The following is a 25,967-nucleotide window of genomic DNA, read 5'->3' on the forward strand; positions in this document are numbered from 1 at the left end:
CAAACGCTTTGACATATGTCTTCTTTACCTTTTTTTCTGACATTTAAAACACATTCTGAGATCAAACTCAATTTATTTATCATTCAATATTTTTCACATATACATATTGAGTTTATAATACAAAGATAAGCAGCTCACCCATATTTAACTCACCGTTATATGCAAGATCAACTCTCTGTTATCACATAGTGACACCTGTAGTGAATTCCTCCATATTCTATACATTTAAACATTACTTAAAAAAACAGTGGCTTCCCTCGTTCACTGTCAGTAAAGTCAACACCTTTCATTCCCATCTATAAATACAGTTAATCGTCTTCCTCACGCTGTATCGGGACAATTTTGGGTTTATAGTTCACACCTGCTGTTTAAGCGTGTTAAGTGCATCAAGAATGAGAACCAGGCTATCAGCTGTTAGGACGTTCCAACGCGATGCCAGAAAGCTCAACCTCCGAGCTGATGTGGGAGTGTGAAAGCTGGTGTCCACCTCCACCCGAAGCAGCAGCAGCAGGAGGAAAAAAACCAAAAACAGCCAAGGTGATGTCCACTTGTCGTCACGGCGACTAGGTGTTTTGTCAGTGAGCCTGCGAGACGACGGTCTGGCAGCGCGGGCACATGCAGTCTGCCGACTCGGAGGTGTAGCGGCGGCATCGAGGGCAGCGGGCGGTGGACGTGGGAACCGCTGCTATACTGTAGGCGCTGTCCTCCCGGATAACACCACCTAAAACACACATACAGTTTTATAGGTCTGCAGCTGTATTGAAGTGCTAATGATGATCAGGTATATTAGAAATGATAGATGTATCTATTATTATCGTGAGTGGTGCTAATGCTCCTCACCCTCCAGGTTGATGAGGAAGCTGCCTTGTTTCAGCACGGCATCGTCGGGCAGGTCGCGGGGCAGCTGGCCACTCAGGTTGACCCGCGCTGCCATCATCAGCTCAGCCAGCTGGGAGGAGGTGGAGGAGGGCTCCTCTTGGAGAGACTAGAAAACAAATCTAATTAAAAATGTTTTAATTTAAAAGGCACGGTCGAGTGAACATGCAGTAACTTCCTGTGTCCTACCTCCATGAGTTCAAACAGCAGACCGGGTTCGATGGCGATGCTGAGGTCATACTGAGCCGCGTTCTTGCCCGGGATGGACGACAGGAAGGAGTCCCTGATGGCGCACGCCCCCTCCACCGCCTCCTCCAACCCCGGTCGCCTCCACACAGAGCTGCTCTTGATCCAGCCGCTCCTGAACAGCGTCTCCTCTTCTGCAGACACAATTAACAAAAGGCAGCTTATCTACAGCCTTGAACAATGTTAAATATCAACTCCTGAAGCCTCACATGAAGCTAAACGTGCACGTACTGTCATGTCCTGGTGCATATGCATAAACCTCTTCAGCCAGATGTGGCAGGATGGGAGCGATGGATCTGGTCAGCCCGTCCAGGATTTCCTCCAAGGCCGTCTGACATGATCTTCTGCCCAGTGAGTCTTCTGGATCACAGTACAACCTGACAGACAGAGACACAATGAAGAAACATGCAATCTTAAGATATTTATATATAGTTTTATAAAGTTTAAATATCAAAATATACACATAAAAACCCCCAACCGTATTATCCAATCCCACAACCCAACAGACTACAACAATACATTTAAAATATATGATAATAAACCATAAGACTTAGTATATAAAAACAAATAAATTACTTACAAATACATCTAAAAATACATTAAATATCTGCAGTATTCTTTATCTTTATCCCAGTGATCATGAAAAACACAAATTATGAAATGACATCCACATGTTATATTTGATTTTCTCTAGTTTTAAAATGATGTGATATCTCTCAGCCACCTGGAATGAAAAGTGTGCTTTGGATTTGTTTCAGTTATATAAGATAAGACAATAATAAGCCATGGGACTAACAAGTTGGTAAATGCAACAGCATTGTCAATATTCATACAATATCCTTATTGTCTGGTTTAACACTAAAAATGCTTGTTAAAGAATTTGCTTCAAATCTATCATACATTTTTAAGGTTGATCCCAGAATGACCCAAGCATGTGAATGAGAGTAGCTGGAGACAGTTTACATCTGGATAATGATATCATAGCCTTAGTTTCAGTATTAAATATGAATTAATGATATGTGAGGTTAAAGGAGACTCAAAGTAAAGCAGGTGCAGATAAACAAAGTGTAGGAACTGTGTTTTTTAACTGTTACCTGTCTTTAATGACGCTGAAGTAAAAGCTGGAGAGATCTCTGGAGATGAAGGCTTGCAGGATGCGGATGACCCTGCCTGCATCAAACTCACTGTAGGCGTCTGTCACCTGCAATTACACACAAACCCACACACACACACACACACACACACACACACACACACACATATATATATATTTCAGTGGTTTTATTTCAGTCAAATGAAGTAACATGGACTGGAATAAGGTAGGTAACTCTAAACACACCTTCATGCCGTACTCGCGCAGCAGGTGCAGCATGTACTGGTCGATGTAGTGCATCTCTTTGGCGTCCACGGCTTGAACTCGAGGGTCGAAGCCTTGCAGGTTACCGAGGAGGAACTTCAGAGTGTTCCTCAACTGATAGAGAGAGAGAGAGAGAAAGAAGAGCAGTTAGTAGCATTCATGAAAGAATAACCACTCAATTGAACTAAGTGCTTTTTGTACTTCACTGGTACCTTGCCGATGCTGTCTTTGGCTGAGTTTAGCACAGTGGGCCCGATCTGAATCTCAGAGAATATGTTGGACTCTGCCACCCACCAGCGCAGCACGTCTGCCCCGTACGCTGGACAACTGGAGTCCTGACAAAAGGAAAGAGGGGCAGGTTGTGTGGGAGGGAAACAATGCTGTCAGTAAATAAGACTTATTGTTTAGATGAATGAATGGTGGCTGGTGTTAAAAACAGTAATGAGAAAGCCATGAGATATTAAGATTGAGTGCACCCTCGAAAGAAAATCACATTATCTTCAACAATTAAAGAGTCAATTCACCCAAAAAAAATTAAAAAAAACATACACTTTCCCCACTTCCTTCCTATTTCCATTACTGGTTAATTTGCTGGTTATTTTATCCATTCATCTTTTTGTCCATAAAATGTCAAATTTGTCAGAAAATAGTGAAAAATAACCGTGATCATCTTTTAGAGCTCATGGTGGCATCTTCAAATGTGTTTTATCTGTTCAACAGTCTAACATCCAAAGCTGTTACTGTTAACTAACTGACTGAAAAAGTTATTTGCTTATCAATATAGTTGCTGATTAATATTCTGCTAATTGACAATCAATTAATCAACTAATCGTTGCAGGTCTGCTGGCAACATTTCAGAGGATTTCAGTTTAATTTACCAAAAGTGTGACAAAAAAGCAAGTTCCATTCACCTATGATTTATTTAAGTTTGGCAGGAACAAAGAGAAAAAAAAAACAATTATAGCTACACATAACTACGAGTCAAATGTGGTTTATTGTGATTTGGGTGAACTGATCCTTTAAATTTCAGAAAGGTTGCATTTTAATGAATACAATATTCAGTTCAGATCATTTCAGACTTTCCAAGGAGACTTAAACACTGATCTCACCTTCCCTCCATTAATGACTGTATCAGGATCCACAACGTTCCCCAGAGACTTAGACATCTTCTCTCCCTTCTCACTGATAGTAAAGCCATGGACCACTAGAGACCTACACACACACACACACACACACACACACACACACACACACACACACAGATTAAGATCAAAGCCTGAGATAATTTGTCCAGAGATGCAGATGATTCTCATATTTTTTATTGTTGCAGAGAGTTCTTGCAGTCCTCCAGATACTTCTCTCCTCAAAACATCCCTTGTATGAGCTGATAATGGACTGTACTATTCTAGTCTTTTGACCACTCAAAGCACTTCTACACTACAAGTCACATTCACCCATTCACACACACACACTCATACACTCATACACTGATGACAGGGGCTACCGCGCAAGATGCCAACCTGCAGGAAACTATCATTCACTCACAAATTCACACACTGTTGGCGTAGCAATTCGTTGTATCTTGGGAATTGAACCACCGATCTTCCGTTTAATGGATGTCCCGCTCTACCTACTGAATACCCTGTCGGGTAGTGTCTCAAAAAATGTTATGCTAGTACAGATGTTATAGCTGAGGTTTGGTAGTTATGGAAATATAAGCATTTTTCCTACTAAACCCTTTTTATTTAACAAAGGAAGCCTAAATTCACAAATATAAAATGTTAAATCTTTTTGAATTTTGCCTGAATAACATAACATTAACATAAATAGTATTTAACTCAGGGCCATCAGTATAAAATAAACACACCCAAAACTACTAATTCCTGTGTATTTCGGTAGCAGATTTAGGGGTTTAGTTTTTGATACACTGTGCTATAGACACCCTGATGACACATCTGGTCCTCAGAGTGAACACAGCAGCCTGTGCATGGGGGACACTCACTTGTAAGGCGCTTTGTTCCTCATGGCGACGCTCGTGAGTAGCGAGGATTGAAACCAGCCTCCGATCTGATCCTTCCCTTCCACGTATGCATCTGCTCTGGAGTCTGACTCTGCAGGAAGAAAAGAGCTCAGTTCAGTTATTCCTACACTTCAACCACACATAAAAAACCCCACAAGGAACTTGGTTAGTGTATGTGTGAAGACTTCATCCACAGAGGACAGAAATGTCTGGAAAAGACATGAGAGGTCAGCCAGTGTTAGTTGGGGAAGTTGCCCCGATGCATCCTGTGTACAAGTCGTCTTTATACTCAAGATGGTTAGAGGCTTCACATAGACAGCCAGATGTTTGTAACATGGCATCACAAGCACAGACAGTTTTCAGTTGCCCATCTCCACCCTGAATCCATCCACAATCCACAGTGAGGCAGTACAGATAGCAAAGAAGTGCAGAGTTTGGGTCAATCCTGGAAAAAGAAACAAACTGTGTTCTCCCAAACTAGGGGCTCTGTCTAAATCCTGCATGCAGCAGAGAGAGTAAAGGAAAGAGAACGGTTGAGATTCATGCTGTCATAAGGAGTTCCTCATAATCTCCTACTTCCATGTCCAATATTTATTAATATTCCTCATTCAAAGCACATTCAAATGCTTACTGAAGGTGAATGTCTAATTGTAGTCATCATCAACTGCTAGAGAGGTGCTATGACTTTCAGTAGCAGAGTGACAAAGTTCATCTGGCTAGCTTTGGTATTGTGGGACATTTCCCAACTCATAATTTCACCTTAACCAAGAGCATTTGAAGGCACAGCGAGGAAGAAGAACCAGATATTGAGAGACAACAGGTATAAAAGCCTGAGAAACAAAGAGAGAGAGACACATTGGAAGACGAGGGGTTGCTGTGTGGGCCAGTAGGTGGGTGGTCAGATAACCTGTGATGAGGGGTTTGCGTAGCCGAGCAGGGAGCCAGCTAAGACGTGACTCAGGCTCCTCAGACTCTCCCTCCATCTCCTCTGGAAATGACAACACAACCAAAAACAATGGAGAACATGTCCACTTTATAGCGGCTCATAATCTGCTGACTCGCAACCTGTTTTACAATACGACTGAGAGTCCACAACCATGCTAGCACTGCTGAGCAAGTACAGCTCTGACTGTTGTAGCTTAGTCTAACTATTTTCAAAAATGACGAGACAAGACTCTGGACTTAAAATCACATATGCTTCTTCAGTAAATATAAAGAAGCCATACATGTTAGCTTGTGGCGACTGCTAACTAACAACATCTAGTGCTAACTCTTAGCTTCTAAATGTAGCTTCTAAATGATAAATTATGTAAATAACAATGTCTAATGTTCCTATAAATCAATTTTTCTAAAATTAACTGTGTAATATGAATTATCAACTTATTAACAACTGTTATGAAATAAAATTATCATATTATTATTATCATAAAATCACAACACTGACATAAATGCTAATGTCTGACAATAGCAATGCTAACATGCTAATGTTTGGCAAGTACAACATAGGTATAGTTTAGCATGCTAACATTCGCTAGTTTAGCTTCTAAATTTAGCTTCTAATTTATGAATTAATATGTAAATGAAAATGTCTTATATTCTTTTAATTCAATTTTGTCCATATTAACTGTCTTACATGCATTACCAACTTAATAAATGTTATGAAATAAAATGATCATCAAATGAAATCCCAACACTGACATAAATGCTAATGTCTGACAATAACATGAATGCTAACATGCTGGTATAGTTTAGCATGTTATCATGCTAGCATTTACTAATTAGCAATAAACACAAAGTACGGATGGGAATGTTATTAGTTTGTAGATATTTGGTCATAAACCAAAATGTTGGACAAATGAATATTCTGACCTGAGGATGGCGCTACATGAAACTTCAGGAGATCACTAAAAAGATTACAATTGATTATGAGGGGGACATGAATGACTCAAGGTTTCATGGCAACTAATCAAACACATTTCATTTGAAACAACATGTATAAAACTTCATAGTGGTGCTGGAGAGTAACCCATTGGTTGACCAAGGTTATAAGTGTTCATCCTCTGGGAATCATGCTTGTCTGAGCAGAACTTTGTGCAAATCCATCTTGTAGATGTTAAAGTATAATGTAGTCACTGGATGGACCTGCTGTTGGCACTACATGACAAGTCAGAGGATCACCAAAGTCAGTAGAATTCATCCTCTGGACACCATGATTGAATGTCTAAATTTCACAGAAATTAATCGACAACAGATGAGATATTTAAGTGTGACTAACCAACATCTCCAGTGTTTATAATGCAACTTTTAATTTACCATTATTTAATTAATATCCTGTTAAAACATCACTGCGTCTAACTTCTCTGGATAAAATGACCTGTTATGATGAACGATTTCACAGTAATGAGACAGCAATGTGGCAGTGTATCTGTGATGAAAATGCATTCACTGATTTTACTGTCTGCAGTTCTAGTAACATTGAATTAAAAACACGTGTGACCCTGAATACTGAGACTGCATGACTTGCTAATCCATGTTTGTGATCAGCAAACTAGTGCTTTTACTAATGATACTCTGCAAAACAACTTAGTTGGGATAGTGGACTACGTAAGACAGGTGTAAGTAGCTTTCCTACAATAAAACTAATGAAAGGAGAATTAACTGGTCAGCGACCCTGATCCAGTATCTAACTGATGAAGGGGAGACAAACATTAGTGCTGCTGATTCCACTAAAACATATCCAAATTCATATGAATCAACATGATTTGCATAAGAGGGCAACATGAAGACATTTCAGGTGTACCTTCTAGTACAGCAGCCCATGATGCTCCACTGTCAAACCAGATGTCCAGTACGTCCTCTCCACGAACATAGTCTGTGACTGGACCTGCTTTACTCTGATACATACATACACATATACACACACACACACACACACACACACACACACACACACACACACACACACACACACACACACACACACACACATGAAAGTTGAAGTTAACAGTCAGAGTCAATCAAATGACATTTATACTAATTGATTAGCTATGACTGATAATTGATTGCTTGAAGGAAAAGTCCAACATTTACACCTCAAACTTCTGTCTTTTATCTGTCTGCTGGGTAGATGTACAGTACTGTGGGTTTGCTGAAAATGTCTACTTGAAACTTTCTGTATCTAGAAACTGTAGAGAGTGAAGACTCAATCACATGGTAAATATAGGAGTAAATATAAAATGAAATTAAAGCTCATTTCAAAGTTCCACTTTGACATGCAAATCCACACTATAGACCTTAATCATCTTGACAAGTGCTGACATTTTAAGAGCCAATATGGAATGCTACTTAAGGCTCTGACGCCAATCAATTATACTCTGAATGAATGAAAAAAACACAAATAGTTTTAATAATTATAATAGTAATCAAAATAGAGGATTATACTGTCCATACCCCATTTATTTATTTTGTGGTCCATATCATCTAATGTATCAGTGATGCTGCTTCTAACTAACCCATCTAACTTAATTTCACTCTCACAAACATAAACTCACCTTCTTTATCACATCTGCTGGCAGCAAAGTCTCAATAGGAAGCTCCCACCAACAGTCACTGCCCTTTTCTTTGAAGAGCTCTGCTATATGGGACACTGTGTGTCTGCAGAGTCCAGAGACAGGAAGAATGTTTAGTATATAACATATTAGTGTGTTTGTGTGTGACAGACAATGTGTTTCTCTGATACATCTCTAAAAATGTGGCAGTGTGTATCCAAATATGTGTCTGAGCCAGTTTGTCTGCATGTTTTGGCTTACTTGTTGATGAGCGGCTCTCCGGTCTCTTTGTGGTAGAAGACTGGTATAGGGACGCCCCAGCTTCTCTGTCTGGAGATGCACCAGTAGGTCCGTCTGTCCAGCATGGCTAACAAACTGCCCCGTGCGGACTCTGGCAAAATACGTACCTTCTGCAGCGCATCCTGCACCAACACAAACACACATGTAAAATGCATCACTCTCTTGAAACCCAACTACAGACTATGTTTGTTTTTTTTTAGCAAAAAGAAGCTCAACAAAAATGTATCAGCTTTACCGTGGCCTTGTCTTTGAGTGAGGCTGTGTTAATGAACCACTGTTTACTGGGCCTGATGACGACAGGCTGCTTGGTCCTCCAGTCATACGGGTAGCTGTGGACACACTGCTCCTCTTTCACCAAAGCCCCGCACTCTTTCAGCATGGAAATCACTACAACAGGCAGTCAGGTGATTGAATAAACATAACAACAACAAAACATGCAGAGAAATGTGAAAAAATTGCTTTCATCCATGTTATGTGCATCTTTCAACATATACGCATTACCTTTTTCAGTGCCCTCGCTCATCACAGACAGATCCTTCAGCTCAGGGCCGGCCAGCTCAGTGAACTTACCATCCTCATCCACCATACACTCCTTAGGTGATAGAAAAACATACAAACTATTTAATATGGATGCAAAAGTGCAAAATGAATTCAGCACCCTATCCAAACCTCATACAGTAGCTATTAAATAAATAGCTTAAAACATTATTAGGGCTGCAACCAAGGACTGTTTTATTGATTAATTAATTATTCATTTAATGTATAATTTGTTTTTTAGTATTTAAAAACAGGCCAATCAGCCTAAAGTAACATCCTCAGATTGCTTGTTTTGTTCTATCATCAATTCAAGAGCTGAATTTTAGATATTCAACTTACAATATAAACAAAAAAATAAATAAAATATTATCTTTAATGGTACAAACATGCTTTTCTTTACTCCCAACGTACCACAGACAGTTTAAACTGTGAAGCAACGCTATAATCATCCATGCCGTGAGCTGGGGCTGTGTGGACCAATCCTGTTCCTTTCGCCATAGTCACATGATTGGCCGGCAGTAGCGGCACTTCTTTTTCAGGTATCGTGGGATGTTTGCAGACCCCGCCTTCAAGTTGGGAGCCTTGGAGAAGAAAGACAGGGGGGACATTAAGACTCAACCTATAGACTCTTTCATGTATATGTGTGTGCGTGTGCGTGTGTGTGTGTGTGTGTGTATGAGCATTACCTGTGTATGTGCCTATACTCTCCAGCTCTGTTCCCAGTAGTGTTGCCATGCTGGCTATGCGCTCAGTAGCAACTAAAAGCAGCTGAGAGTTGTCAGTCCTCTTCACCACAGAGTACCTGCAAATAGAAAAAAGTCACTTACTGAAGCCTTCCAAATGTAACTCTACATTCACTTTACATTTTATAATTTGCCTATTAAGAATAACAAGGTGCCACAACTAGTATTTTAACATCAATGAATAATTACAGTATTAATCTAATGACAGTTTAATTGCCATAAGCAAAGAAGCCCATCAGTAAGGGACTGTAAGCCTCTTTCCAGGTTGAACTAAGAACATTAACAATGGCTCCATTCCTAAAGTGCCTCAGTAAGCTGGTCCAGTGAATAGAATGCAGTTATTAATGTGATTGATTACAGCAGTGTTATTTCTGCTGGGAGGAGTGAACAATTGTCTATTGGCTGTGCTGATTTTAGCTGATCCCAGATGTATATGTATATGTATGTATAGGTAGGTTAGAATCTCTCCATCACATAGTTTGTCCACTATTGAATGCTGACATTTACACCTTTTTTTAAACTCTAAAATACATTTTACATGAAATAGTCACAACTCTTTTATAACCAGATTTAAGACATCCTTATTAAAGATTATGTTAAAAAAAACACAACTATGTGAATATATGCTCATCTACCAGGACTATATATATGCAAAAACTTATTGACATTTTTAACTCTCAAATATTGACATCATAATCCAGCAGAAGCCTCACACTGTCAGGCTCTGTTGAACAGTAACAAATAAACACATTTTGACATGTAGCATGAAAAGCGCAGGTGTGAATAATCTAATTAACGACGGCTGCTTCAGTTGTTGCTGTCACACAGTCCTAACTTACTGGAATGCATAAATAGAACAGAGCCATTGTTAATGCCATTAGTAACACCTGCACTTTCCATACAATGACAAGTCCAAATGCTTTAACGGCAAAACACAAGGAGAGAAAATTGTTCTTCCACTGCAATTAAAGATAACGCTTTTATTTTGAAAATCTGGAAAAACTCACTAGACTATTTCTCTGCTCCTTCTGATCTAAAACCAAATGTACTGCAGCAACAAGCATTTAACTACTGCAATTAAAGATAACACTTTTATTTTGAAAATCTGGAAAAGTCACTAACTATTTCTTTCCTCCTTTTGATCTCAAAACAAATGCATTGCAACAACAACCAACGTACACAAGCAGCAACAAGAAGTATGTTGCAACTGTCTTTGTGACAGAAAACTCAGGGCTGATGGGAAATGCAGTTTAGGTTTTAAGACATCATTAGTGTGAGAAAATGCCTCATCAGTAATTATGTATTCTATCATTACATAGACTGAGGTAGTGCAGTTAATGATGATAAGTGCACTTTAGAGTAATGAAGGTTGGAGCCCTGGCTGACAGCAGAGAGCTGAGCTTGACTGACTGGGACTGTGTTAATGTCATTTAGTGGTGCTGGTTCTTACTGGGCGTTGGGCATGTAGCAGACGGCCTGGTTGGCAGGAATAGTCCACGGCTGGGTGGTCCACACCAACACAGAGACCCCGCTCAGATCTGCTGATGTACACGAACCAGACACAAACACACACACATACACAGTGTCAGAAATCTTCACTTTAAAACACTCTGAATTACCTGTACCTGTGTGTATTTGCATTACCTGCTTCTGAGGCTATGTTAGGAGGCAGGGTGACCAGGGGGAATGTGGCGTAGATGGCCCTGCTCACATGTTCTGGGTTGTACTCCAACTCTGCCTCCGCTAGGGCCGTTCTACAGAGGAAGAGACACAGAATTCAAGCATACACGAGGAGCAAAAACAATAAAATATACAAAAGTTAATCTAGTACCTTGATGATGGAGACCAGAACACTGGCTTATAGTCCTGGTAGATGAGCCCCTGAAATACAATAAAGTAGAATAACCATGTTAGACTGAAGAAACCTAATTATATCCTGTTGTACAGATGTACCACTGAGAGACAGGAGTCAGCTAGTTTAACATAGCTGTTACTAATGTTACTATTTAGATGAATAGTTATTGAAGCTCTTCAGTCTGGTCAAGCATCTTTGCCCACCTTGCTGTGCATATCCTGGAAGACTTTGAGCTGAGCCCCCTCATAGGCTCCATCATACGTGTAGTAACACTGGTCCCAGTCAGCCATCACCCCCCAGCGTTGGAAAGCAGCCTTCTGACGAGCTATGGCCCCGTCTGCAAACTCCCGCGCTGGGTGGGATAAAAAAACAAAACGTTACAGCAGCTGCATAACAGAGCTCACATTCAACCTTCTTCCTCCTCTCCCTCTTTACCTTTCTGTCTGATCTGCAGAGGACTGAGGCCACTGGTACCCAGCTCTCCCAGGGCCTTCAGCTCGATAGGCAGGCCATGACAATCCCATCCTGGGATGTAGTGGACCTGTCGACCCCTCAGCATCTCAAAACGGTTGCGGATGTCTTTCAGGATCTGGATCAGACAAGATAAGAGTAGATTGGATGATGACGGACAGTGTTTGAGCTGCTGTTGGATACTGGATTCTGACAATGACAAAAAAATATGTAATAAAAATGACTACCTTGTTGAGTGCATGTCCTACATGAGGGTCTCCATTGGCGTACGGAGGTCCGTCATGAAGGCAGAACTCCTTTTTGGCTTTCCTCTCTTTCTGCCAGGTGTACAACTCTGCAAATCCACACTCCTACAAAGCAATCCACAGGTAGAGAGGGTTTATGTTATGATTTGGCACAAAGCATCACGACTATGAAGCAATCTGTAACCATGATTATCTATCAAAACAGGATGTGTTGTAGAAATGCAACCCAGCACTGTATTTCACCCACAGAGCCTTACACATTAGCTTCAGTCAGTCTCAATATGAGGTTGTAAGAGTATAATAAGTAACTCTAAACAGATGTGATGCATGCCGAAGTGAAGACTAGACTGTAAACATAATAGAATATTTTTAATGATTTGCTACAAAGCGTGTTCTGCCATCTACAAGCAAGAAGAAGATTAATTTGACTGTTTTTTGAATGGAGTCTGGTCAGCCTCTTATATATCCTTATACCTGCTGAATCTGGAGCTCTTTGTCCAGAAGCTTCTGTCCGGTCAGCTTCATGGGGAAGTCAGTCCGGGGCAGGAGCACTGTGTCTCGGTACAGGCCCTGAGCAGAACCCACCTCTGCGGGCTGAGCGTTACCTTCTCCTGAACTGACAGCACACCAGCGGCCGGTGCTGAAGGAGACAGCCCGCTGGAGGAGGCCGTCTCCCCGCTGTGACCTCCGGCCCCATCTCGCTAGCGTCTGGCCCACTGCCGAAACCCGGCACAGCAGCATGGAGAGGAGGAAGCCTGTGGTCAATAGCTGAAATAAATAGCTAAAAAAAACTAAAAACGGTACGGCTGTTTCACTTGTTGTGACAGTGTGCAGGTCTCTTGTTGGTATGTTCCACCTTCTTACAATGCTGTGTTTCTACCGGAAGAAATATTGGAGAGGACAACTACGGCAAGCCAGTGGGTTTAGTCGCAGTCGCGTTTTTAAACCTAATGTGATGAACGACGCTGGAACGATTCCCCCTTTTTAATCACTTATAGTGAATATAAGGAATAAAGGTTTCACAAATATGAAACTGTGAGATTTTACAAATTTGAGTCTAGTTTTTTTTTTATCTCAATGGAAAAATCTGTGAAATTGCCATTTTTTTCTATCTTCATAAGCAAAATGAATGTATCATAAATCTGAAAGTGATATTAAAGAAACAATACTACGATACTACGTTAATTTATGTGGTTGTTAACCCTTAAACAGGCAACGTGCACCAGGAGATACGGACTCTTTAGCAGCCTGTTAGGAGCATGATTGGTTAAGGTGATAGTTCAGTAGTATGTGCCTTGAATTGATAGAACTGGATTGGTAGAATTGAAGCTTGTTGTAGGTCTATACTTTGATATAAATGGTAAAAATCAGTTTAGAAATTAGTATTAATGACCAGGGAAGGCAAGAAAGTACCACTTCATTCAATTATTTACCATTATGACCATTTTAATACATTAATAGGGGCAGGCAACGTATCCTTTTGGACATACAACTCATGAAATGCCAAGTATATGAAAAAACAACATATGTGTGGAAATGTTTTACTTCAGTGCAAATGAGATAACTAGTGACGTCATATAATGTTTCACTCCTGCCTGTTTAAGGGTTAATATTGCTATTAATAATACACACACACAGAGGCTGTTTAATGGGCTCTCATTGCTTGTTTTCTCTGCCCTCTGGTGGTCACTGTAAGCAACTACAACTACAATACAGTCAAGTAGAAATAATAGTAGGCTATAGATTATTATTAATCCGGTTGTTGTTGTTGTTGTTGTTGTTTTTTTAATTATTAATATTGGTCAACCTGCCAAAACCTAATATCAGAGCTTCAACCTGGCACTTGAACGCATCACCTGACACTGCAGTGAGCGTTGTGTGTGCTTCAGGAGCATAGGGGAAACTCCAAATATTTGTATGCAGCCTTTTCATATCTACCTCGTGCTTGGTTTAATCATGTCAGGTGGGCAAATCATTCAGACTACACTTTGATTATAAGCAAACTGATAGTAATAAAATACATCTGAACATATATGCTCCCTATATTTCCTACAACACTTGAACGCAGCATTGCTTCAGCAGGTGATACCATAGACTGTACTGAGTGGCTGATGATGTCACAGGGCAGGGGTATAAAAAAAAAAAATCCGAAGTCAAGCATCTCTAGTTTCATTCATCTAGTCAGTCTGCAGCGGACCTGATCGAAGCAGAGAGCCTTGTACCTGTTCACACTCCACATAGACATGATGATGATGAAGATGTGTGTCGCTTACTTTGGAGTTCTCCTGCTAGCTCTCCATGTTTCATCACAGGTTGGTTTTATTCACTCAATTCATGATATTCCTTGAATTTAGTTTTAAAGTATTATCTAATATGTAAGAGTGTTATTCAGACAGGAGGACACAACCCCCCCCCAAGCCCTTATGCCACAGGTGGTTTTAAATTGTAATTTAAAGGATGCTTTTGCTTTAAATTAGTGGCCTGTGTAAATATGTTGAAGTATAGCACAGCATAGATGTAAGAAGGGGAGAAAGGACTGTCCTTTTTGTATTTTTTTATTTTTTGTTGGGTTTTTTTTTGGGGGGGGGGGACTATTGAAGTCAAGCGACAGGTGCAACTACTTGTAACTTAATAGGTTATACCTGTAGAGCAGTGTTTCGGGGGTTTCCTGTCATTTGATCCTCAGCAGTATTTTTTTTTTTTTCTTTAATTTTAGGACTTTTTATCGAGCCTCAACTTTTCATATCATAGGCTCAGGGGAAAATTTAGACTACTTGCATTGAACATATTTTTTTCAAACTGAATTTTGGGGTGTTTGTGGTAAATACTTCTAGATCAGTAGTTTCGAAGCTTGGTTTAGTATGTGTACCCTGCTTTCTATCTTTTAAATTGTTACATCTCTGGCACCTCGCCTGCGTCCTCGAAGCTTACGCATCTGTGCGTAAAGCTCCATTCATGAGGAATGATTAACCTGTACATAACTTCACTGTGCTGATGCTTTCACAGTCCTGTAGGAACTTAATTGTGCTTATATATTAACTGAATGATCTTTTTTTTTGTAGACTACACCAGCTACACCTACACCTGCCATGAACGAGACCACGAACGGAACTATGAACACCGCCACCGTAACGCCAACCAGCGCAATGAACATGACGACCGCAGGGAAGAGCGGGTGCGGGAGGACCGACGTCTTCACGCTGCTGCTGCCACTGGCACTAACGGCCCCTCTCCTCCACAGTTGGTCCTTATGAACCTGACTGATGGGTCCTCTGCACTTAACACACGCACTGCCACGTCCAGGCAGGATTGAGAAGGCATTACCGTTACTCCAAGAGCAGTCCACTTTAAAAAAAAATGCATCCTTCTCTTCGATCACTTTTTTTTTTTTTTTTTTTGGATTTCACCGTTAAAATTCTGTCTTCACTGGGAACTAATTATAAAAGGAGTGCGCAACCGTAGCCCGCCCGCCGGTTTCAGCCTTTTACGCGCCCTGCTGTTCCTGTGTCATTATGTCCTGATGTGCTCTCAGGAGACCTGTATGGACTGAACACTATTCAGTTCCTTGGTGGCTGCAGTTTTATAGCGGGTGGACATTATTTGAAGCAAAAATACTGCAGGCTTCACAGATCTGATAATGATTGTTAAAAAAAAAATCTGCAAAGGTTTTCTATCAAAAACGTGTGATTTAATGTAAGTTTTAGCTCGTGTTTTTGTATGTAATAAAGATTTGAACTGGAAATGTTCAACTTATTTCCTGGTATTGGTTTAATTTTAAAGCCAGATTTATATTCACTTGCACTTGCGTCCACAGATTAAACAATATGTCCACAGATTAAACGGTATGCCCTCAATCACATTAAACTCTATAAAACATTTTTAGGGGCTAAAACAGTTGTAAGGAAGCCAGTTTAACTGTATATATAACTCATGTAAGAAAGGTCAAGTAGCTATCAGTTACATTTGGATAATCCAGCTCTACTTTGAACTCTAAAGCTCTTACTCTGGTATGAGTTGAAGTGCTAGTAAACACTCACAAGTTCCAATGCTGTGGACAATAAGCTTGTCTATTTGTCAAAGCTGATGTACTTAAATTTTGGCAGCCGGAACCCTGCTGGCACGAAACCTGAACTATCATGTGGCTGTCACCACTCCCTTTTTTTTTCTTAAGATTCTTCAGTTTAAATACTGGATGCTTTTAATTTGTAGGGGTTTTTCCCACAAGTGTTAAATACTGCTTTTTAGGTGACATCATGCTCACTTAAAGATCAATCTTAAATCTAATTTTCCTAATGGTAGTCTAGTTTGAGACTAAAAAAAATAAATAAATCTTGACAGAGCAGGAAACTCTGCATTACTCAATTTAAACTTGTTTACTGAATCACAAGTTGTCAGTTTCCTGTAGGTACATATGAGCTCAGACTTTAAAGTGAACGGACACTTTTCCTCTCCATATGTGAAAACAGCCTTTAAGCTATGACATCAAGTGAAATAACACAGGTAAAACAAGCTATCTTAAGTTAATGCTTGCTGTTGGGTGTCCTGTTCCACAGCAGCAACTAACATGTTGGCAGTCTCCCCTCAGTATAGGACGAGCTTTTATTGTGTAGTATTTGTAAGTACTACTCAAACGCAGGAGGTTGTGAGCACCAGCCACATTGAACAAAAACACTTAAATTATTAATGGAGAGCAGGTAAATAATTCAAAAGCTGGGTGAGGTGTGTCTCCTCCGTCACCTGGTGCTGCCATCAAAGGGACTCTCTATCTGAAAGACTGACTGGTAGAATTCACCTGTTGTTGACCATCCCCCCTCTCCCCTTCCTTCCTCCTCTCTGTGCACCCACTCCTAATCTGTGTGGGAATTGCATCCCACCCTGATCACATGACAATGGTCGCATTGTCCGGCTCATCTTATCTCCTCCAAAAGCTATAGACTCAGATCAGGACCTTTGCACCGTCAGCCTGCCTCTCATTCTTCCAGATACTTCTTTGCTTCTTCCTCATAAACACATACATATTCTTTTATTTTGAATCTTTATTTTATCTTTCCATCTCTTTTCCTCCTATCACTACCTCATAATCCAAAACTGTGGAGAGGCTTGATGGAGCAGTAGCCACATTCCTGCAGTGCGGCCGTGAAACCTAAATGCCCCGAGGAGTGCGGTCAGGTGATCGAGAGAAGAGCTCTCTCCTTTAGTTGATCGCCAGAGTGTGACCATTTAAAGCCCTCCTCCCTCCTCCTCCTCCACCCATCTCAACCACTCCACCCATCTCCTCCTGAAATGTAAGGAGAAACCTCCAGTTCAGGTATAGGTGTTTGCTAGCTTTGAGGAAGAAGGGGAAGCAAATAAAAGAGAGGGGTGGTAGAAACATTCGGGGGGAGGTGAAGGACACTCCAAAGCTTTCATCACTGAGCTGTGCAGCTCCTTCACCTCCTCTCTAGCTCAGAGGAATCTGCTGTTGAAAACAAAACTTAGTTAAGAACCCTGACACTGAAGCATCAGATAAGTAGTCTGACATACCACTAAATGTCCAAGCTGCTTTTTACCATTATTACCATTTTACCTGAATGCGTCACACTTTCAGCAGCACTTTTTTATCCCTCAGCAATGACTCAGCATCTATTATACAGTTCCTCTGTGGAGTCTAAAACAATAGCACAAGGTTTGCTCCTCATCAATAAGTCAAAGACTATCATGTGTTGGAAAAAGGTATCACTACCCCTTTACTGAAGCTTCCCAGCATGAGACCTAACAGCTATGAGAAGGGTGAGCGTGTGCTTCTATGTTTGCAGAATCAGTGAAGTCATTAATGTCACATTCATTTTGGTTTCACAGTGAGTCATGCTTTTAATTAAGGGGGTGAGAAGCTGATGCATTTCCTGCTTAAAATGCTGTAATGATTTGTTGTTGAGTGACATCTTATTTGTCCCCGATCTGCAGCTGAAGATCATTCGAGAGCAGCTGAGAATCACACTATTGTGCATGCACACGCTATATACAGCTGCAGCGGATATATAGAAATAGAAGATGTCAGCAATCAGACAAAATAGCAACATACAGTGGCGCCCTAGTCAGCTAGTGGTTACAGCACGTCATATACACAACATCCCTGGTTCCAAATTTTAAGTGTTGACAAAATACTGCACATTAACAAACATTTAAAACTCTCCTTATATCTGATACAGTATATAAGGAAATATCATTATAATGTGTTGTAACCCACTTACAGATCAACAGATAAACACTGTTTAACTTCTAGTAAAGGCTGACCACAATTAAACTACCAAGAATTCTCAATACCCCTGCCAAAGTTCAGAGCAGCTAACAGACCAAAACACATCATCACGACATCATCACGACATCACCACAAGAGCAGCAAAATCTCCTCAAATTACATCACAGCTTGAGGAAAAAGAATAATGAAACAATGAAACTGCACTAAACTGTACGAGCTCCATCAACACCATTCATTGTCTTTAATGCTTACATTCTGAATCATTATACTGCTACTGTTAACCTTATGCAATGTGCTCTATTGTAATTAATTATGGTCTATACCAATTCAAGGAAACACTGAATTCAAAAGGAAAAAGTGAATAATAGATTACTTTTATTGATTTAAAGCTATTGATGATTTACACCTCCAAAAACCCCGTGGGAAAGAGAGAAGCATATGCACACACACAACCACACACACTATCTACACATGGGTGAGTGTGACAGAGATAAAGAGAGAGAGATCTTATTACAAGGTCTCCTGTGAGCTTTAATGGCTGCACAGATAATGACAGGGATGCAACTCCCTGTTGTGTTTTATTGTTTTAAATAAAATGCATGTCTCCCCATTGAAACCAATGTATGCACAATCTCACTGTGAGCCAAAGCATTGACAGAAAGCACACAAATTGGCCAGTAAATTGAGGGTTCACGGTATATGTGTATAGTGTGTTGGATCAGTCAGATAGAAGATATGGGAACACACATCACAGTATAGAGCATCAGGAGCAGAGGTACAGCTATACAGAGGTTGAATAACATTTTTCATTCATTTTTCTAAAGATCATATTATTATTATTATCATATTCATTGTGCTGATATGAGCCATCACGACATGCATCATTGCTTAAGGGAAGTTCCAATTTGTTCTATCATTACATCCTGTACAATGCAGAACTTGAGATGTGACACAATATTTCACAATTGCCATGAACATGCAATGTATGATTTCTTAACATGACAATGAAGAATAACAAACAATTCTCTTTTGTTATGTTCATTGAAGTTTATGGGGTGACGCTTGATTGTGTTTAAATGGTACCCACCAACCCTGGCCTGCACTCTGTTTCCAGTTCTGTTTAAGGTAATGATGCATGCAAATCAGGCAATACATCCTCCTTTCTTTGTTCTTGTCCAATCTGACACCTGGAATATTAAACACCATAAGATAACATTTTCCCGTTTTATGTATTAAACATACAAGCATGGAGATCCAATTATCAAACATAATTTTCTAAATGAGGAAGAAATACTAGCGTGTATGATGAGGTTACCCAATCATCTGGCTACCACAGAAACCATCTGTATGTCACTTGGTTATCTCATGATGTTCCACGGCATGTGCGGCCTTTCTAATACATTCATTGTGTGTGTTCCCAGTTCAAAGCCCAACATACGTAGCCGTGAGGGTGAAGTCGTCCCATTCCTGCAGTCTGTTGTGGAACAGCTTGCGTGACCTACTTTGCATGCAGTGCTTTGAGGTTTTATCCACAATATTCGTCATACACGGAACATAGAAATGAGGTGTTGACACTGCTTTATAGTTTATAAAGGACACCAGGTGTGAAATATTGTTTTGAATATTAAGGTCCTTCTACAAGGACTAACATTGATGTAATTGATACTTCTATGAATGACAAAAGTCATTTCAGTAACAGTGTGTTATGTCTGAAAAGGGCACAGCATTACTCATGTTTCACTGATGTGTTAGTTTAAAATGGAATAGTTTGACATTTTGGATTACTCAGTATGGACTCAGTATGGACTCTGCTCTAAGTATGTTAACATACAAGGAACCAGACTTTAAATGTTGAGATAAATATTGAAAGTTTCAAAAAGTGACATGTTGATTTTTATACATATCTTAAGTATAAGATATGTATATATATATATATATATATATATATATATATATATATATATATATATATATATATATATATGTGCAGCATATACAGTTTATTTTGGTACTGAATCTAAACACACAAACAGAAGTGTAAAAGTGGCAAGTTTTACTGGTCACAAGTCCCCAGAAGACGGTGACATAATGTTCTGCGAAGACTTGCCTCTGCTCTGCCTTTGATTGGCTTTGACCCTGATACACTTATCCTGACCCTGACCATCTCACACCTCATGATAAACCTAGCTAAGCTAACCAATGAAGGTAACAAGTGCGAGCCAATCAGAGGTAGAGTAGGGCTGGTCTTCACTGAACATTCTGTCACCATTGGAAACAAGAATATGCTTAGCTAGCTAGCCTAGCTGTGCCCCTGTTTCCAGTCTTTGTGTTAAGCTAAGCCAAGGACATGTACACACGTAGCCGTGTATCTGGAAAAACTGATATGTTTTCATGTGTTTTTGCCTTTCATCAACACAACATGTTATTTCTGTTCTATTGTGTGCTGGATTAACCAGCTAACATGTGTACGCTGCATTTGAGCAAGTGAAAATCCTGTTTTACATGATCACAACCTGTAAAACATTCAATATTTACCACATACAATTTTATGAGATTATCATAACATGTTTTGTATCTAAAATACTTTCTATACTACAACTACTATACTTTCTAAACCTACCAACCACAGATATTGGATGTACTTGATACATCTATTTTAGCGCAATTTGTGTTACAAAATGTTCTTAAAGTGAGATCATGAAACTTTTGAAGGAAAAAATAACATTCATTTCCTTAGAGGAAGAAGAAGTTAAACTCATAAGTAATCTCTTTCTTCATGCATTCAACACAGTAAGGGGGGCTATAGTCTTTGTTGATCTATTGACTGGTAGCTAATGGAGCCTAATTCTAGCTAACATGAGATATGATATATTGCTGTTTAACTGACATTATGATGTTAGCCTCTTATAGGCCACCATCACCTGGGGTTGTTGGAGTTGTATTTACCAATTCAGTTAGAAAATGTTTGATGAGTGACATTGTTCAAGAGTAACTGACCTTGTCTTATTGATTAATTAGCATAATGGGCTTGTTAATAATATACTGAGTAATCCAAGTAAGACAAAGCTCTTTTCTGATACTATTAGAAAACACTTTGGGAAGTTCAGAATGGTATTGGGTTTGGATATAATGTTCATACTGAAATAAACCCTGAAGTGCCAATGCAAAAATCGTCCCACATTACTGAAATTCACCAATGTTCACAGATCGGTTATATATTCAGAGGGTATTTAGCACAATAGTTGTGGCCTATTATTTAAAGTAGCATTTTATAGTTATGTGCTACTGATACTGATGATGAAAACAAATATGTCTTTGTTAACCAGGTCCATCCGTCCATCCAGCCTTGCAACTGGAGACTATCCAAACATGCACTGGGCAAATGGCTCAGGGTACATCCTGGACCAGCCACAGAGCTAACATATATAGACACAATGTGATGTTTAACCTTGAACTGGATCCAAAAACAGCCTTTTAAAGAATGCTGAACTTATGCAACCAGAAGTTAATCTGTGAAAGGTGAAGTGAGCTAAAGGAAGTTGTGCTTGTGGAAATTTCTCACATGGCAACACCCAGCTGTGACACTAATCATTTGGTTTAAAGAGAAACATGCCACTACCAACCACTACCCTACCACACACCACAAACTACTACTTGTTTTTTCCTTTTATATATAAGAGACTTCCACTGGACAGGTGAAGACATGTCTTGTTCTTTGCAATACAATTCTTTCTTAAACCAATAAAAGCATATTTATTGTTTAGATGCCCTCTCTCCTGTGGATGGCTGTCTGTTATCACTCATCACAATCACTGAAACTAAAAAATATGACACCAAAATCATCGCTGCTATGATGCTAAGAATCTCTGAGGTGTGATATTCCTCAGTATCCATAACCAGATTATTTGATGTCTTGTGGCCAATGTGAAAACGTCAAAGGCATACAAAGCTATACACTGCATACATTTTTATATGGACCTGTTACGTAGGAGTGTATCAGAATTGTGTGAGTGTGGGTGGAAGATGGCTTATGTGTATATGAGAGGAGACCATGCTTTTCTGAGATTTCATTAGCACGTCCTTTCTCTGTCAGCTGTGAGCGAGGGCGACAGTTGCGTAATGCGCGCAGGGATCAGGATCAAATGAGAAGCAATGGAAAGAGTCGGGCAGGTGGGAGGGATGGATGGAGCGAGGATGAAAGAAAGGAGAAAGGGATACCACGCAAATCCACACATTAGGAGAGGAGAATGTCAAAGGAAACAAGAGCCTGGCATGGGCCCTTCGTGTTCTGCTTTGTGTTTGTGTTATGTGTGTAAAATATTGGAAACAACACAGCTAGCTCAATACGTGTGACTAACTCTCCTAAGCCCTATATTTAAAAGGGACATATTATGATTTTGGTGACTTTGTTATTCATATCCTGTTATGATCAGATATCTATATTAAACATGGTCAGAGTTCCAAAACTTAAGGTTAAAGTATATAGAAAGTCAAAAGCCAGGGTTTCAACCTACTCTGAACACTTTGTTTTCGACACATTCTTCTACCCTGCCAATGTCAGCATGCACATAAATGGGCTTTTGTTACTAAGGTTGTACCATGTGTTGTTCTTGTTGTCCAGTCTCATATCTTGGTTCTATTTCCAACATTAATGGATTGGAGAAGCTGAGTTTTAGTAAAGAACAAGAAAAAATTGTGTAATGCTACTATGGTTTGTTGAAAAAGCCTTGAGATTCAGAAGAAGCTACCTGAAACCAGCCAATCAGAAGGTGTGCCTTAAAGAGACAGGAGCTATAACGGCCTGTTTCAGACAGAGGCTGAAATGAGGGGGTGCATTAAGGGCCAGTAGGTTATAAGATAAATGGGAAGTGTGATTGCTAGAGTGCACTTTTGAAAATCCATGCTGTTGTGTCACAGGTGTTTTACCTTCTATGAATGTCATGTTATGGTACTAGTATCAAATTAAATACGATAATTGTTCATTGATATGAAGGACACAGCTGTCCCAGGCTAGCTAACTCACTAACAACCGAGAATTATTAGAGTTTTGCTAGAGTTAGAACTGTACAAATAAAAATATAGTTAGCTATATTAAAGCTGGAATGTGGGAATTGTGCATATAAATGAAAGTGCAACCATACCGACAATATTTATGTAATTACTCTCACTGTCAGAAGGGGGAGACAAATATTCCGCACTAAGCTAACAGATAGTGACAGGTAGTGTAGTTAGCTACACAACTAAATGTTGTGACAGGGTGTGCTAAGGGTGATTTTACGCAATTACTTTTGATTTGGTTAGTATTAACTGTTCTTATTCTTCTAATGTTGGCATTATACTTTTTATATTTGCTATTCTGTCTTCCACAGTTTTAAATTAATTATTTTCTGATGACTGCTTGAATCTCCTACAATATTTCCTCTTAATTAGTCAGGATAAGCATCATGTATATCAAGAAAAAGAGAGACATTCTGTCTTATTTCTTGCTAAATTAAATAGCTACATTATATATGTAGTAAAAGCCTGAGCTCACTTGCTTTACATCTATCAGCAAAAAACATTTGCCAGTAGCATCTACTTGGTTACTTACTATCTTTGGACAGAAGTTGCCTTCATTTTCATAATTTGCATAGCAAATTAGAAGTTCTATTCATTTTCATTTAGCTTTGTTAACACAAACACCAGAGAGAGAGACAGAAAAAGAAAGAGAGAAAGCCAAGACTAGGCAGGGAAAGAAAAGAGGAGGGAACAGGTAAGAATTTATACTATGAGCTGTAATATACCTCAAAGAGCGCACCCTTCAAACAGTGTTTTAGGCACTCTTTTTTTGTAAGTTAAGGTGTGTCGCTTAGTGGTTGTCAATACAGGTAAGAGAGAGAGAGAGCTACACCTGTGTGTTGAAATGTTATCTCATTGAGCAAATCCTTCTGATGTAATTGTTAAAAACGACAATTAATCCCATATACAGTACAAGACCAAAACTATATGTGGTTGTCAGTGACAGTGTATAACATTACAACGTTGAGCTTTGGTGTTGTCTGAGTGTATTTCTGCTTCAAATATTTATAAAACATTATTAATAAGATTAATACGTCATAATACCTCAGACACAGCAATGGAAGACCAATGCATAGGGTTGAAGGTGAGGATTTTAAAGGCCCCTCCCTGCTGAATTAAGCATATTTCCACAAAATGATAACCTATTCCTTTTAAGATGAAGCGCTTGTTAATGATTTAACAGAGACGAGCACAAGCCCTAAGTTGCCTAATACTATTCTTAATTGTCTTAATCAGGCCCCCTTGGCAGAATCCAGAGTTACTTTAAATACAGTAGAGTAGTCCATAACTGCTTTGTGTTCTTCTCAGCAGGAGTTGTCTAAAATTAGCAAGTATGCTATCTGCATCCTAATTGTAGCAACAGTGAGCTGGGATTTGGGGATTTGGGGTGCAAGCCTATAACACAATTAGGGAATGGTGGAACTGGTGGACAACTCTTAAGAGAAAAGAGTACTTCAGTACACAGCATGCTGAAGTGCTACTGGTGCAACCTCATCAACTTATTTCCAAAAGCAAATAAATTAGTTGAGAGTATTGTAATATATATATATATATATATATATATATATATATATATATATATATATATATATATATATTGTTTTGTTTCAAGAGCAACAACCTAATGTATTCTTTCTTTCTATCTAGAAAAAAAGTAAATAGTATAATTTCTATTAAAAACAGGTTGAAAAAATATTAGAACACATTGATTTCTTGGCACAAACACACCCGTACACCCACCCCCCACCCCCCACACACACACCCACACCCATATACCGACATACCCACACACACCCACAGACACACATGTGGTTGTGAGGTCATACTTTCCAGAATAAAGGAAGTATGACCCAGTATATTGAAACATAGTATCACTTCAGTAAATGAAACTTATTTTTTCAAAAATAAGTGGGTACAATTTATTTATAAATAGATGCTGGTAAAGAGGGGGAAAACCAGACAGGAAGACTACATCATGTCTCTTCACAGCAATGAACAGGGAAATGAGATACAGTAATCATATCCATTTGCCATTTGTTATTCAGTAGCAGTTTGGCGAGCAAATTATGCAAAATCTCTGCTCAATCTCTATGATATCAATTCATCAAAAGTTCACAGATCAATGACTACTATACAAGGAAGTACACAAACCATATGTAAATATATGTAATAAAAAAAAACTAAACAGTGACCTTGTGTGTAAAGAATTATGTTCACAGTTTTGCACAAAATATTCTTAGAACTAATCATGAGTACCAAGTATAGATCCTCACCTGCAGAGAAATGGGTCAGGATTACATGGAGCTGTTGAACCTCAGTTTAGGACAGTTTCCAGTGCTGCTGTAATTGGCTGACTGGATTCATTTAACTCAAGTTCAAGACTTTACAGTGTACAGTCTTAACATTTCAGGGCAAGTGTCTGCTTGAGCTAAAATGGTTTGTTACTCAACTCCTCTGCGATGGAGTAGACCTA

General features: G+C 39.4%; 1 protein-coding gene across 3 annotated transcripts; it reads right to left on the bottom strand.

Annotated features, from left to right (window-relative positions):
* Window positions 1–39: 39 nt before the first annotated feature.
* Window positions 40–13,068, bottom strand: iars2 (isoleucyl-tRNA synthetase 2, mitochondrial). Of its 3 annotated transcripts, XM_053335378.1 has the most exons (24): window positions 12,673–13,068; window positions 12,181–12,303; window positions 11,918–12,071; window positions 11,686–11,834; window positions 11,459–11,508; window positions 11,272–11,381; window positions 11,078–11,168; window positions 9,571–9,686; window positions 9,296–9,465; window positions 8,849–8,939; window positions 8,583–8,734; window positions 8,309–8,469; window positions 8,051–8,153; window positions 7,300–7,393; window positions 5,407–5,487; window positions 4,482–4,590; window positions 3,589–3,691; window positions 2,692–2,814; window positions 2,462–2,593; window positions 2,217–2,323; window positions 1,354–1,499; window positions 1,066–1,256; window positions 841–985; window positions 40–721 (listed from the first exon to the last, which is right to left on the bottom strand). In XM_053335378.1, the coding sequence occupies exons 1-24, from the start codon at window positions 12,937–12,939 to the stop codon at window positions 576–578; spliced, it is 3,114 nt and encodes a 1,037-aa protein (XP_053191353.1). In that variant the 5' UTR covers window positions 12,940–13,068; the 3' UTR covers window positions 40–575. The 3 variants fall into 3 exon arrangements, with proteins under 3 accessions (XP_053191353.1, XP_053191352.1, XP_053191351.1); XM_053335377.1 differs by lacking the exon at window positions 5,407–5,487 and having other exon boundaries at window positions 11,078–11,165; XM_053335376.1 differs by lacking the exon at window positions 5,407–5,487.
* Window positions 13,069–25,967: the final 12,899 nt, after the last annotated feature.

Source organism: Scomber japonicus, chromosome 16 (genome assembly GCF_027409825.1).
Source record: "Scomber japonicus isolate fScoJap1 chromosome 16, fScoJap1.pri, whole genome shotgun sequence".
Taxonomy (NCBI): Eukaryota; Metazoa; Chordata; class Actinopteri; order Scombriformes; family Scombridae; genus Scomber; species Scomber japonicus.

Bases quoted from the DNA above. Each gene is read 5' to 3' on its own strand.
- iars2 (XM_053335378.1), bottom strand. From the start codon at position 12,939: ATGCTGCTGTGCCGGGTTTCGGCAGTGGGCCAGACGCTAGCGAGATGG. The intron at 8,940-9,295 runs GTACGTTGGGAG...CTATCACCTAAG, and splicing joins CACAGTTTAAACTGTCTGTG to GAGTGTATGGTGGATGAGGA. The intron at 1,500-2,216 runs GTAACAGTTAAA...TCTGTCTGTCAG, and splicing joins TTCAGCGTCATTAAAGACAG to GTTGTACTGTGATCCAGAAG.